The sequence below is a fragment of the Buteo buteo genome, chromosome 5 (assembly GCF_964188355.1).
Source record: "Buteo buteo chromosome 5, bButBut1.hap1.1, whole genome shotgun sequence".
Lineage (NCBI taxonomy): Eukaryota > Metazoa > Chordata > Aves > Accipitriformes > Accipitridae > Buteo > Buteo buteo.
The window spans coordinates 9,138,513-9,153,271 of record NC_134175.1 but is presented as its reverse complement, the minus strand read 5'-3'; the positions used below and the strand labels follow the sequence as shown (position 1 = coordinate 9,153,271).

General features: G+C 51.7%; 2 protein-coding genes across 3 annotated transcripts in view; both read right to left on the bottom strand.

Annotated features, from left to right (window-relative positions):
* Positions 1–6,174, bottom strand: part of CDC42 (cell division cycle 42) — a 28,831-nt gene extending 22,657 nt beyond the window's left edge. The window contains exon 1 of one of the 2 annotated variants that reach the window (XM_075027714.1): positions 6,070–6,174. The gene's annotated coding sequence lies outside the window, so the exon portion shown is untranslated. Of the gene's footprint in view, positions 1–18; positions 57–6,069 lie in introns of those variants that run through there. The other variant, XM_075027715.1, reaches the window with a different exon arrangement.
* A 4,868-nt stretch (positions 6,175–11,042) lies between these two features.
* On the bottom strand, positions 11,043–14,689 carry C5H1orf50 (chromosome 5 C1orf50 homolog). The gene is made up of 4 exons (XM_075027717.1): positions 14,539–14,689; positions 13,532–13,618; positions 12,267–12,398; positions 11,043–11,551 (listed from the first exon to the last, which is right to left on the bottom strand). The coding sequence occupies exons 1-4, from the start codon at positions 14,671–14,673 to the stop codon at positions 11,369–11,371; spliced, it is 537 nt and encodes a 178-aa protein (XP_074883818.1). The 5' UTR covers positions 14,674–14,689; the 3' UTR covers positions 11,043–11,368.
* Between the last annotated feature and the right edge of the window lie 70 nt (positions 14,690–14,759).

Sequence of the window (14,759 nt, the reverse complement as noted above, 5' to 3'; positions counted from 1 at the left end):
GGTTGTCAAACTACAAACCAGTGCAGGAGTTGCACTCCCTTAGAACAAGGCAAATCACGAAGTCCAAGGCAAAACCTGCAAAAAGCAGAAGGGACAGACTCAAGAAACAGTCTTATACCATATCAGTTCAGGATCTTGAAAAAGATATCCTTCTTTTTAAGCATTGGTTGATTGGTTGGTTTTGGTTTTTTTAACTGCCACTAACAAGTCAGACAATCCTTTAAATCCTATCTCAGAATTTGCATTCCACGAGGGAGAACTATCTCCAAAAAACAGCGCTGTTATTTGGTTTATATGGAAGGTGTCCAATTAAGCTACTTTGCATATCTTCATAAAGGCTCCTCACAAGAAACTGGTAAAGCAGAGACATACGCAAGATAGGAAGTGAAGACAGCTGGGTGGGGGAATTTTAAAAGCCTGAACCTAAGCTACCAGCAGTACTGTAACATGTTTCAAGTTCTACAACTTCAAAAAAAGAAGGGGAAAGCCATATCATCCCATTTTAGTCCTAAATTCAAAGCAAGAAAGCTGCCCATGCAGCCTCGTCAGACAGAGAGCATGCGACTCAGTGGGCTCTTTGCTGCCACACCAGTTACACTGTGGTGCAGCCACACCCACAGCAGCTCACCTGCTTTAGCGCCAGCATTGTCAATCTATCCCACTTCACAGCTCAAAACAACTACCTTAACTTTATCATGAGCTCAACAGAAAAAAGCAAAAGCATCAACTACTTCTGTTATCACTCTGGTTAAGGTTACACAGTCAAACCAGCCACCAGCACTGGGAAAACCTGCCCCAGATTAAACACTGGGAAGTATGTGGGCTTACATTAAATCCTTTTCCGTCAAAGGCATTTTAATCTTGCATTATTACTCTTCACTTTCATACTCTACAAGAAGCTGTTTTACTCTACCATGTAACAAAATCCTGTTCAGTATTTTTAACACCACATTAAAAAAACCTATCTTTATTAGCTTAGTTTCATACTGTTAATATTTAAAAATACAAGCTGTACCTATACTCCTATTTGCGCATACTACCAAATAATGGTGCACACTAGCCTCGATGCTTCTCTCCCCATACCCATGGCCAGCTACATTTAACAGTGGTAAAACAGACACTGGCAGAAGTTCCTCTATTTTGAGGCACATTTTTGCATAGTGGCAAGCACCCTGCATGCACATCAGTTGCAACAGATCACCTCTCCTTCCTGTTACGCTCAGGGAATGGGAGAGTTGCGGGTGCTCCATGCACACAGCCTGAAGAGTTCCTTGAGGATGCTGTGTGTTTGGGGAGGGGGATAGCTCAGGCTGAGGAGCAACATACTGTCTGAGGACTAAAGAGAGGAAGCTTTGTTAAAAAATATTGCAAGAGCAACTTTTCCCAGACACTGAGCTATCTTGGTGTTTTATATTAAACCTTAACAAAGCAGCTGGAAGGCTCGCTCACACCAGGACTGAAGCAGCAGTGGTTGTCCTGCGCTCACCTAACCAGAGGAAGAAACCAGAGCAGCTGGAACCACCCTCCCTTGCACAGCAGAAGGCAAGCCACCCACAGTGCCGTGATTGTGGCAGAGGAAGCAAGACCAAGAGCCTGTTGGGCAACCGGCAGCTTCTCAGCAGTAGGTAAATGCAGAAAATGCTCAAGAAGAAGTAACAGCCCCCACTCCAGGAGATGGGAGAAGAGGATCCTTCTGAGAGGAACTAAGCCTTTAGCTCAGCAACACTTCACAAGCACTAAGAAAAAAAAATTACTAAACTCAAGCTAACTGCTCAAACACACCAAGGTGAACCACAACCAGAGCATGCCTACTGTCAAATCCAAGCCCAGCACAGCGCGGTCCCACAACCAGCCCTTTTGCATTCAGCTGTTTACCAACCACAGCTGGCCCAACATAAACAGCTACACCAGTTTATGAAGTGGCAGATGCCTTCTTTCCTTGCATCCAAAGCTGCAGGAGCATTTTTGTCATTTTTTTCCCCAAAACAGAACACTCATCATTGGCCAACAACACAGCACAGCATCTTTCAACTTGAGAAGAGCTGAGCAATTCAAAACGGCTTGTTACAAACCAAGACAATTCTGGCAGCCTTAGCTATTGCTGTGAGTCTGGCACCACAAGTGACAGCAATCCTTTCCTGTTGTACTCAGCAGTCTGCCTCTGGGCCTCCCCTAGTCCCGCACCACTACACAGTTTAAGGTTTGCTCTAACGCTGTATTAGCTTGGTAAAAACCTTCACCCTGCCATAGTTTGGTCTACACTTGGAAAACGGGCGCTGATACCACACAATCTGACCACAGGCATGGAACTCTTAGTACACATGAGCTGGTATCTGCGTACCACCTCCAGAGAGAAAGGCTCAAAGGAAGCCCCTGCGTTACTACTTTAATAAAGGTTTTGATTTGGTTTTTCACAAGACAAGAGAACAGTGCACAGACCAACTCTCCTGCTAGGAATTACGCCATAACATTCAGAAGTAATGGGGTGAATTAGCAGCACAAGAGCTTAAAATAGAACAATGGTTTTCTAAAAAGTTTTTGCAAAACTAACTCTGTTTTCTCTTTATAAAATGTCACTGGTTTAGAAGAAAAGTCAATAATCTCAAGAAAAGGACAGTTGCTTTACCGAAAACAGGCCAAACAGTGTTTTGAAGTTTTAAAACTCTTTAAAACAGAAGTCACTATCTGAAACTCAAAGGGAAGCTTACAAAGATCAACAACATGACAAGAACATTGAAACCCTGCTTCTTGTACTCACTATTTTAAGTTTACTGCACACCCAGGGCTGGGTAAACAAATCCAGTTCTTCCATCCAAGAACAACGTAAAGGATCCACCACCAGAAGCTAGAAATACCTTGTCTTAATGCCTTTTCTGTCACTTATCTCAGGCATTTACCTGCACACCGTCATAAAGATGCAGCAGGGGCTGCAAGAGGCAGCTGACCACTACACAGGGGTGGCCAGACATACTCGGGGTGGGATAACTTTGTACCAGGCTTTAGCCCTAGAAGATACGCTGGTGAAAGGGTTTTACCTGCCATTTCTAGGGGTAATCCTTTCTGATGGACACCCTTAGCCAGTATGGTGTAAGCTATTTTAAACAGGGGTTGAAGGAAGCCACCTAGTTAAACGATGATAGGTTACAGAACTGTAAAAATACTCTAAATCTCTTTAAAACTTCAGCATAAAAGCTTATCTAATCAACACACTGTTTTATTTGTCATGTATTAAATACTAAAAATAGAGGGGGGGGTTCACCTGCATTCAGCATAATGGGTTGAGAGAAGCCAAGGCAGAAGTCTACCATACACTAAGTAGTTAAAGAGAGCTTCTTACTAGCTGGAGTATCAGAAACCAATTTTGCTTCCATTTAATTTGACAGCACCTTCATCTTCTACAAAAAAAGGTGGTGTTCTTTCCTCAGAAAGGGAGCCTCAGGAGCCTCAAGAGCGAGGATAACTACATCCCCCCTACAATTCCTCCTTACAGGCTATTACTATAGAAGCTCGGATCATTGAAATTCGTATGATCGAGCCTAATGACAGTGTGAAAGCTCAGCTGACCACAAAAGGCAGGCAGAGGAAACAGAGGGCTAAAATACACAGGCCCATAAATGACTTCTAAAGGCTGTGAGCACTCACATCAGTGTAAAATAGATTACGCACACCTCAACTGCAGTGATGCATATTAATTTATTGTACAAGTTCTCAGGAGCCAGAAGCAATGTTGCAACCGAGATACAGCAATATGCTGTATTAACTCTGAAGCTTGTAGGGTAACAGATAGCTGTTGAAAAGATTTAAGATGTCCGGCTGTCTGTGCTTATAAGGCTTGGAAATTCATTTTAGTACTACAGCTGCATTTTAACCAGAAGCAACTTTTACATCGAGATTAGCAGTCAACTTCATGCTGCACCTCACATCGGGCCTTCTCGTGCTTTACAGGAAAGTAAGAAAAGCACAGTTGCACACTCATCAGGGAAATCCCTAGGAGTTTCAGATGGGCTCCATTTCTGTTTATTATTGTTCTGTTAGTAGAAGATCCACGGTTTCTATTTTAGATAGGCCAGACACTCTAGGACTTCCAGAACATTTCTATTAAACAGTGAAAACATCATAAACTTCCTAAAACCGGCCATCAGTTTCAGGCAAGCAACCAACCCCAATGCAGGGCATATAATGAATTAAGAGCATCAGTTGCAGGTCATGAATAACCAAGTTCAAAGTATGCAAATCTAATGACTAAAATTTCTGCCTAGAACATGTTACCAAAGTGCAAACATGTTTTATCTTGCATCACAGTAGTTTGTATTCGTTGCCAAGACTTAAAAATCCTTGTCCTCATTGTTACTGAGGCATACAAGTGAACAGTTTAGACACAGAATCATTTCTACAATTAGCAATATACTGATTCAAGCCTTAATGTGCATCCATAAGACCTGTTTCAAATACACATTTGCCTACACTGCCTTCCCCATAATCCTATACTAACAAGAAGGAACAGTTTACAAAGCAGAACAACACATTTTCCACATATAGCTAGCTGAATACAAAGGCTTTCTATCTAAAGTTGGTTTTGCATAAGACCCTTTTGCTAACTGAAGGAGAGAAGCTTTAAGTGCTTTACTGAGTTATTCCGATTAGCAATACCAGGAGCTTGATCCAGATTTTAAATACCTTTCCAAAAAAAAAAAAAAAAGGGGGGGGGGACGACATTGAGACAACTATGATTTAACACTTTGAATAAAGACAGCTAGCACCTCCTTTCTAGGAGAGAAGGAACACAGACGAACACGAGACAAAGACAATCACAGATGGCCAGACTGAACTACTTCTGACTACCAAGTTGTCATCTAACATGGCCTCCTTGTTAAGGCCTTGTCTTCCCCATGCTTTTGTCAAAAGAGGGTAGCAAAGCCGCTCTGGCTCCACCCGTTGCAGTACCCACACAGACAGGGCAACAGGAATTCTGACCACTTTGCAATTCTTCATTAAGCACACATTTCACAATGCCGGTTGTTATGTTCACAGCTACCTGGCTATACAAGCGTCTCCCGCTGTTGCCACCAGCTGCAAGTTCTACCCGCTTACAGGAAAAAACGCTACTGAAGTCCAGATCACCAAAACAAACCCTTAAAACACAGCTAGGTGACATGCTGCTGCAGTATACACATCCTGATGAGATTTCAAAGGAGAAAGAGAAACGTATGTCAACGCCAACCCTCGAAGTGGCACTGGCTCCTACCCTAGCCAAAACCAGCGACATCACTGGGACTGTACAACGACAGTAGCTGGACGCTCTTTGCATAAGCCAGCCACCTCACACCTAGGCAAACAAGCCTCCCAACTCCTTTTCGTACAGAAACTGACTTTTTGCAGCGCACACTGCTTAAGCTAAGCCTTTTCACAGTGCCCGCACCCCCGCTGCGGCTCAGAGCTCCTATGGTGCCCGGCGCTGCTCGCCTGGAAGAGACCAGAGAGCCCCAACCTGCAGCCCCACGAGCACAGGCTGACCCTCGGCGTTCCTCCCCGCAGCCCCCGACCGCAGCCAAGCCGCACCGAGGAGCGGGAAGCCGCCGCAGCCAGGGCAGAGGGGTCCCGGCGGGGAGCGAGGCCCGTGCCCCCCGGCGATGGCCGATGCACCCAGCGCAGGAGCGGGAGCGCTTCCTGCCGCCGCTCCCGAGCGCCGAGGGTCCGGCCCCCGCCCGCCGCGCCAGGAAGCGGGGGAGGGGAGGAGGAGGTTGAGGCGGCGGCGGCGGCCCGCCACCGCCGCCCCCCGGCAGACCCCACAAAGGCCGAGCCCCCACCCGCAACAGGCACCGGGAGTGGGGGGTCTCCCCGCGAGCCCGCGCACGCCCACCTCCCCTCCCCGCCGGCTGCCCGGGGAGGCCGCGAGCGCACACACACATACATACAGGCACACACACAGAGCCCGCGGGCCCGGGAGGGCGGCTCCGGCACGGCGGGCGCACCGGCCGGCGACGTGGGGCCGGACGACGGGGGGAAAAAAAGATGGACGGGGGGGGGGGGTCGCGGCGGTACCGTGCCCGCCCCGGCGCGGCCGCTCACCTCAGAGTCTCCGCCGGGCGTTGGCAGCTCGCTGCGGGGTCTCCTCGGCTCAGGCACAGGGGCACGCCGCCGCTGACGTCACCACGCAGCGGACGCCGCACGGGGCGGTGGCGAGGGGCGCGGCCGGCAGGGGAGGGGCGGGGCCGGCCGAGCAGCGCCCCCTGCCGGCCGCGCCCCTCCTCGCCCCGCCCCCCCACGGGAGCGCGCGCCGCCGCCACCCGCAGGGCGGTACACGGCGCGGCGGGGGCGGGGAGAGCCCCGTCCACCCGGGGGAGAGGCCGTGGGCCGTGCCCGCAGCACCCCTATGCCAAGCATGCACCCCCGTGCAGGCACCCCGGGGAATGCGGGACCCCCCGCCCTGCACCCGCACCCCCGCGTATGCACCCCCGGGGGCTGCGGGACATCCCCCCCCGCCCCTGCACGCCCCCAGGGGCCACAGGAGCACACGGAGGGCACAAAGTCTCCCCTCCATGTTGCACGTTGCACCCCTGCATCGCCGTTTCCAAATTCCCTCGATTTTTTTCTTCCTTTTCTTTTCCTGCCTGGAGCTGAAGCTGAAACAAAAAGGGCCGAAGAGCTACAACTCCCCTTGTTGAGATCCAGGCTTCAGTGCCCAAAAGAAAGGGCCTAATTAAGAATTAAATCATCGCCCAGACTTCGGAGGCCGTCGGGTCGCAATTCTGTGTGGGTGCTTCCCTGCGGGTTTGTCCCAGGTCCCCTTGTCTCCTAAGGGGAAAACAAAATCCATCCCCAAATTTTATTAACCTTGCTAGATCCGCTGCACGTCCCCTAACGCTGGGGGATTACGGATCAGGGGTTTTATCACCAATAATGAGCTAATTAGTGCTGCCATCCCGGCAGGGCTTTTACTGAAGTCTCCCTGGCCGGGAGACGACCCCACAGTGCAGGGGATATTCCCAGGGGGTTATAACCAAATACCCCCAAGCCCCCCTCAAATAAAAGGAAACACTACCCTTCAGGAACAAGAGCACAAGAAAATCTCCAGGTGCTGGCAATTTGAGAAGCAGGAGCCAAAATCTGGCCTGAAACAGAAAACTTTTTTTTAGAGTTAATTCAATTTTTAAAAGCCAGGAAGACCTGCCGGTCTTGCAGCGCGGCTCAAGAAGGTGATGTGGAAGCAGCAGAAAGCCCGTGGTTAAAACTGCCTGCTGTGGGCAGCTGAAAACCACCTGAAAAGGCTGAAAAAAAACTTCTATATAGTTTTTCATTTTGTCTGCAAGTGCTTGGCCCTGGTTCAGTGCATCCTGCAATTTGAGCATGTCTGAGAGATGTTTTCTCTCACTCAGTTATCGTTCGTGCCATCGAGCCGTTAATAAATCCATCTCTCAGGACCAGAAGACAACAAGAAGGCTCACGGCACCCCTAAGAGTCAGCGAACGTCAGCCCTGGGGAGCACCCAGGAGAGGACCAGACGCTAAGAGCATCTTTCTGCTGGGCCTTTTAAGTGAGCCCTGGTTTAGCTGCCTGTTCAAAGATGGAGCAAAAACCACTCTGCCCAACATTAATGGTGTCAGAAGCCCCTCTGTGTCTTCTCCTGCCAAGATTGTCCATCCATGGGGATTTCAGAGCAAGCCATTGCCTTCAGACCACGTTCACTGCTGCCCTGAGTGCTCACAAAAGAGCAAATGGAGAGGAGTATTTTCAAAATGAATTTTCAAGATGAAATTGTGAATGGAAACAAAGTCTTGCAGGAGGCAGCTGATTTTTAACCTTTTTATCTGGGAAATGTGTTACGTACTGCAGCTGGAACAGCAGCTGTGAGCCTGCAACCTCTGGTCCTGCCTTGTTCACTCCTTACCTACCCGCTTGTTCCTCTGAGCAAAGCAGAGGGCACACACTCATCTAAATGAAAGGCTTGAAAAACACGTAGGAGCGAGACGCGGCCCATACCCCATCTGTGGACAACCTCTGCCCTCCAGCACAGCAGCCCACTGACTCTTCCCAGCTGATTTTTGGATGAAATCCCTGCCCCATCGAGCCAAAAACCCATAAAGGCAACAGCTCAGTAGAGGCTGAGCTGAGCAGATGAGATCATGAACCTGGAGGGACTCGAGGAGTCCTCTGCCGAGTACCATCTCCTCGGTTCTCCAGAAACTCATCCTCGCTGCAAGCATTGCAGGAAACTCCAGCTCATCTTTCTGCCACCAGCTTCATACTTGCCAGCTTTCCACAGGATGGGTTGCTTGGCTCCGCAGGAGCACCTTCCAGCATTTCCGACATCACCGCAGCTCTTTGGGTTTAATTAGATCAAAACCCAGCCAAGATGGCAACGCTGGGTGAGCTGTTTCGGGGGAACAGTTCTCCCTTTCCAGCACCACCTCCTTGCCCCACAGCAGGATCATTCAGCAGCCGCATCCCCGCTTCCTGCAGTGCAGAGAGCACGAGCCCACCATCTCCATGTCTTGCCTCTGGATACGTTCTATTTTCATACAAAGCTATGGCCATAGTGGTTTTGCTCTTTTGAGGCAAATCCAAGAAGACTTGCCAGTGCCCGGAGGAACTGCAGAACACCAGCGAGTTATGGGGGACAGAGGCTCAGGGGCATTTGTCGGAAATGTAGGAAAGCATGCGTGAAATCCCACCAAAGGCCAGCACGCAAAATCACAAGCTATGGAGGTGTACAAGCATCACCCCCATCCCCTTGCGCATGTCATTGTACAGATTTTAATGATGGGAAACAGTGATAAAACTGGGGCAGGAATCCCCTCTTCCCAGAGGAGCATAAATCAACACATGTGAAGATCTCAGATGTTGCTGTAATTAGCACCACGGCAAAGCCCATGCAGTAATTAACTTTCTCCCTTCCAAGTTAAGATTTAATAATACACAGTAAAATAAGACCTGGGGCGATGAAACAAGCAGGGGAAAAAAACCATCAAATTAGACACTTGTGACTCGATAAGGAATGAATTATACCCTGGTGTAATAATAATAATAATACATTGCTTTTAATCTGCCCTTGGTGCTCCAAGTGAGGGAGGGTGAGCTGGGAAAAGGTGATTGAAATGTCCTGCATTGACTCCAGGGACCGGGTTTCTGCCAACCAGAGGTTCAACCGTGTTGGGTTTGGGATGAGCAACTGCACCTGGCAGAGCTGGGAGAAGAAAATCTAGGACAAAAAAAAGTCCTGGGCTGCCAGGGAGCTGTCTCAAACCTCCCATCCCTCTGTGATCCTGGCAGGGAATGGCTCTTCCCATGGGGAATCGGTGCTGCCAGCAGCCTCGAGCATCTCTCAAGGCAAATCCCAGGGTGTGCCAGGGGTGTGGGGACAAGAAGAGAGGGAGGCTGGAGGCTGGAGGAGAGGCTGTGCCTTGCCGATGGGGGAATAAACTGCAGCAATGGCAAGACCCAGTGATGGTGCTGGTCCCCAAGGGTCTCTTAGGGATGCAAAGAGGTCCTCCCACCCCTTGGCAGAGTCACTGCAGCACCTAACTTGAAGCAGTAAATTCAGGCATTGAGATGGAGAGGCATGAGTCAAGGGTGACCTGGGAGAACACGGTGCTGCAGCAGCCTCCTCTGCAGGACTCTGGTGGGGCACCCAAACCCCTCCCAGCTGCAGGCGAGGGCCAGGAGGAGCAGGGTGCTCTGGGGACTTGGTGTAAGATGAACAAATCAATGCTAGAAAGGGAACAAGGAAGTGTAGAGGAGTTAAAGAGATTATTTTGAGAGCATATGCATGAACCAATCCAAGCCTGACACACAGACTTAGCCCTGAATTGTGTCAGGCATCACCCAGCAGAGCTGAAGGCAGCGGTGTCTTCCTCAGCAGCGGTAAGGAGAGGAGAGGCAATGCCTGGGAAGGTCACTTGAAGCTGAGTGACTGCCTGGAACAAGCAAGCCCCCCAGGAAGGTGAGTGACCGCTGCACCCAAGGCCATGCTGTGGGGAACAGAGGACACCAGACTTCCACCAACACCTTGGAAGTCAGGAGAACCCAACCGCAAATTGGAGGTGGTGCTTCTTGGAGCCCAAACGCAAGTGCACTTGTGTTTGTGCTCCACCAAGAAGCACCACCTCCACCCTTGGTGGACCCAGACCCTGGGGTCCCAATCCCCTTTCCTCAAATGGTCCCCAACCCTTACACGCCACCAGCGGAAGAGCTAAGGCCATGTGCATGTGCAATGCCTTGAGCAGCGCATAAGGTCACCACCTTGTCATCTCAGGGAGGTGAACAAGTCATGGCAGGATCCAACCAGATCTGACGTTACATGCTGGGATCCAACCTGGACATCTCCTTCTCCATCAGTACGTTCCCACCTTGGCTCCTCACAGAGGAGCAGATGAGCTCCTGGAGGAGCCCTGTGCAGCTGGGCAGAGGGAGGACATCTCTTCAGCAGCTCTGATCTTTGCCTCTCCCCAGTTCTTGGTGGAAAAAGGCTGGAGATGTCCTACCAGCCCCACATGCCACCAAGTCTTCCTGGTAAAGCCAAAGGGATGCTTGCCATGCAGACAGGACACAGGGCCTGTCTCGGAGGTACATCTGAGATCAAGACTGATTTATTTTCTTCACTGCTCTGGCACAGTGTCCCTGCACATTCCAGTCTCACCCTCACAGGTTGTCATGGTTTAAGCCCAGCCGGTAACAAAGCACCATGAAGCTACCAAAAACCCTGCCACACAAACCCAAAACACAGATCAACCACTCGAAGCCAAGGGGAACACACGAGGACTGTGAAACACCCACCTTTTGAAGAGCACCTGAAGCCTGCATGGCACTTTTGAGGACGCCCTTCCCAGAGAAGAGCTCCAGGTCACCTTGTGGGCCAGACTCAGGGATTTGGACCAGCTGGGACAGAGACCAACAGACTCCGGTCACAACAGACCCTTCTGCGCAGGGTTTTGACCGCTCTTCCCAGGCCACAGAGCTAAATATGTACATTTTAACAAGGGGCAAAATCCAGCCCTGAAATCATTACCTGCCGCAGGTAGTCACAGTGAGGTACACCAGAGCCAGACAGGTAGGACATATTTTATAGCATTATCACATCTGCCCCAAGCATTTTTGCTTTTTGCCCCAAGCTCTCTTGGAATTGACTCCACCTGATATTATCTGCCTCTTGCTACAGCTTGGCATAAGTCAAAGAAATAAATTACTCAATTACTAGAAAATCCAGTAAGACCAAATGTAGAATTAGTCTCATTAAAGCACAGAGCAAGTACTGGCAGCATCAGCGTTTTTGTTTCTTGGTCTCTTTCCTTGCCCTGCCTTTGGCAGCATGCAGGCACTGCGTGTCCTCACGCAGGCACTCTGCTCAACATGTCCCGTATGGTCACTTGTGTCACTTGGTCAGGCCCTGGAAGTTGGGCTCTGTACACGGGGGCAGTGCTGCCTGCCGGCTCAGCAGCTTGTCCAGAATGTTTATTTCAGCATCTCGTCTCTCAATGTCCTCAAATGGAGTCCAGGACATGTCGTGCTGGAGCTTATAAGCACCGAGAAATTCATGGGGACTGGTCCCCCATTCCTGGAGGAGAAAGGAGAGATTCACATTGCTGCTCAGTTTCCCTTGGAGCTGGGCTATGCTGTCCCTCAGCCCAACCTCTGCGCGTGCTGGGTAACCCTACCACCTTTGAAGCAGCCCCAACTACGTGACCATCCCATTTTCTAACCTACAAATAGGCTCAACTACCCCGAGTCTATGACCAGGTCAAGCTACAGTGCTGCTGACGCAGGGAGGCTTGGGGATACAAGAACTCCTTGACCTGCACAGGGCTCCTCTACATGCTCGGTGTTTTGCTCTGAAGCCTTCACCCTGCGTGTAAGAAAACAGGTGGCCTGGAAGGAGGATACCTCCAAGACCACCCCTACCAAGCTGCAAACTCAATCTCTGGGCTGAAGCACCCGAGGAGACTGTACTGCCAGACAGCCACACCAGACAGGGAAGGCCCAGGGCATGTTTACAGTTCTTCCAGAGAGTGAACTGCAGGGACTGAAAGGCAGAATTCAGGTCCATGTACCAAAGGTATTCTTGCTCACCATCCACCAAGAGCTAAGGGAACTTCATAAGATGGCTCTTACACCAGCAGAGTAACTCAGACCAAGGACAAATGCCAACTGAATAGGTGCCAACAAATGCCCCCATTAAATTGGTGCTTTTGTCTGAGGTTCAGAAGTGCCCAAGCACCAGAAATGTGTTTTTTTCCCCTCTCCTGCTTCCTCAGGGGGCTGTAACCACCCACCTTAGGAGACAGGATGGAGAAGTATCGCTGGCCACTCTCCCGCCTGTACATGTAGTAAATGTTTCCTGGCTTCTTCACAAGGTTGCAGGCCACATGGTGCAGATCAGCATCTCTGTTAGCTTCATCCAAGACCTAAAAAAAACCCCCAACTTTAAAATTTCCACACTTAAAATAAAACAACATGCTATTCCCTCTCAGCCAGAGCCTGAGATACATCGCTTGACACACTGCTCAACACACTGCTCACGAGGCCTCGTCCTCCGCAGCGCATGTCTGGCTTCACATGGCACATCTTTACTTGCCCCAGGAAGTAATGCTTTCCAAAGAGATAAAGCTTTCTCCAAGTTTCCCCTGTCAGCTGGACCTCAGAGCTCCTGCACCCCTCCACGGAGGTGGAGATACCTCTGAGCATAAAGGACCTCTTCAGCACAGCCCCAGGTTCACCTCTGTGCCTGACCCCACCACAGGCTAGACTCATTCCTCGTCTCTGTACGCAGCTGCTGGACCCTGGGGGCTTCCCTGCTGCAGTCCCCAAGTGAAGGAACAGCAAACAAAGGGTAATTCATCTCCCCAGCTCCACCAGCTGACTGCTCCAGAGCTCCGGCTCCACCAGTTAACGATTATATGACGTAGTGGCCTTGATGGCAGTGAGCCAGTTGCAGTGACTGGCAGATCCTTTCCCACTCGGGCTCCGAGATTTCACCCCCAAGGGTGAAGTGTGAATTGAAGAGGACAGCCAAGCTCTGCTGGGCTTGCTGCTGGGGCCACCTGCTCCAGCAAATGAGCTGGGACAAACTGGAAAGCCAAGCCCATCATCAGGTAACAGCTCATGTCTCCCAGGGGCTCGGATCCAGCCAGAGCCACATTGTCACCCCACTGTGCTGAGTCCTCCCAGGAGCACAGCGCACACACTATGGTGACAAGAGTCATCTGTCCCAAAACCAGAGTCACCTCTCTGTCCTTCCTGACACCCGAGCTGCTTTTGACTAGCCACTCTTGCTCCTCCTCCTTAACAGAAGTCCTCCCTGATGTGCAGAGGACTCAGGGAAAGCACCAAAAACAACCCTCCCCTGTCCCCAGCTGATACCAGACAATAAACCCTACTTATTTTACCACTGTATCTTCTCTACATGGCTCCTGGCCATGATTCACATCCAGGCCACAGCTCTTCCCAAATGTCTGGCAGTTAAGACAGATGCCAATCTCCCTCCCCTCGCAAGCACAAGGCAACGAGCCTTCTGCCCAGCTCACAGATGCATCCTCACCTTCCGAGCCTGCTCCTGCAAGTACCGGATCTGCTCGGCAATGACGGTCAATTTATTGCAGGCGTTTGCTCGGATGAAGTCGTCTGCCTGTGAGGAAGAATGAGGTTTGGTCAGAATGGGGAAGAGCCACGGCCCTTCGGACCTTGCCGTGCTGGGCATGCGCTGGAGAAGCGGCGGTCGTGGCCTCACTCAAGGCTTTAACGGGGCTGTGGGTGGTGCAGGAGCTGCCCCGCGTGCAGCTGTGGGGCAGCCGTGGCATCCCCAGGCAGCGGGGTGACTGCCGTGGAGCAGGGACCAGGCACTTGGAGCTGCCTGGACATGCTGGGTGGCAGTGGAAGGGAGCAGTAGGACATACTGGGAAGCACTGGGGTGGACCGAGAGGCAGTGGCATGCACTAGGATGAGGCAGTAGGACTTACAGGGAAGCATTTAGGTGGGCTGGGTGGACTGAGAAGCTCCGGGGGATGTACTGGACTGGGACGTATTACTGGAAGGCAATAAGATGTACTAGGAGGCACGAGGGGGGATAGTAGAACATACTGAGAGGCACTGGGGTGGGCTGAGAGGCACTAGGATGGACCGGGAGTCACTGAAGGGGCAACAGAACTTATCAAGAGGTGCTGGGATGAACTGGGAGTCAGACACACTGGGGTGGACTAAAGGCAGTAGGGCATACTGGTATGGATTGGGAACCTAGTGGATGTTCTGGGAGTCACTGTGGGGGGACCAGCAAGGCACAGTGGGAGGCACCGACATGCAACGGCAGGTGCTGGAGGCGTAAACAGCACGGCCCCCTGGGAAAACGGGAAGGTACTGGGGGGCACTGGGGCATACTGGGAGGGGACAGCGGGATATGGTGGGAGGCCGCCGGAGAGCAGCGGGACGTGCTGGGAGGCACCAGGGCGGCCGCCGGCTAAGGAGGCCCTGGGGACGGCCGGGAGGCAGCGGGACACCGGGTACCCGCGCGGCCCCACCTCCACGGTCCCGCCGCCGGGGCACGGCCCTCACCTGCTGGACCTGCCGGGCCAGGGCCACCAGGTCCCCGGGGTCCCCGACGCGGGCGGCGCGGCCTGCGCTGCCCTCCACCAGGGCCAGGCCCCGGCCACCCCCGCCGCCGGGCTCCTCGCCGCCCTCCGCCGCCATTACCGACCCGCCAAGCCCCGCCCCTTCCGCCCAGCGGGGCGGAGCTTCCGCCCAGCGGGGGCGTGACTACGAGCCGCACCGGGGCG

What these genes read in the sequence shown, in the direction of transcription:
- C5H1orf50 (XM_075027717.1), bottom strand. Translation starts at nt 14,673, where the DNA reads ATGGCGGCGGAGGGCGGCGAGGAGCCCGGCGGCGGGGGTGGCCGGGGC. An exon ending in TGCAGGAGCAGGCTCGGAAG is followed by an intron (nt 12,399 to 13,531) that starts GTGAGGATGCAT and finishes GGTTTTTTTTAG; the next exon opens with GTCTTGGATGAAGCTAACAG. An exon ending in TCTCCATCCTGTCTCCTAAG is followed by an intron (nt 11,552 to 12,266) that starts GTGGGTGGTTAC and finishes TTTCTCCTCCAG; the next exon opens with GAATGGGGGACCAGTCCCCA.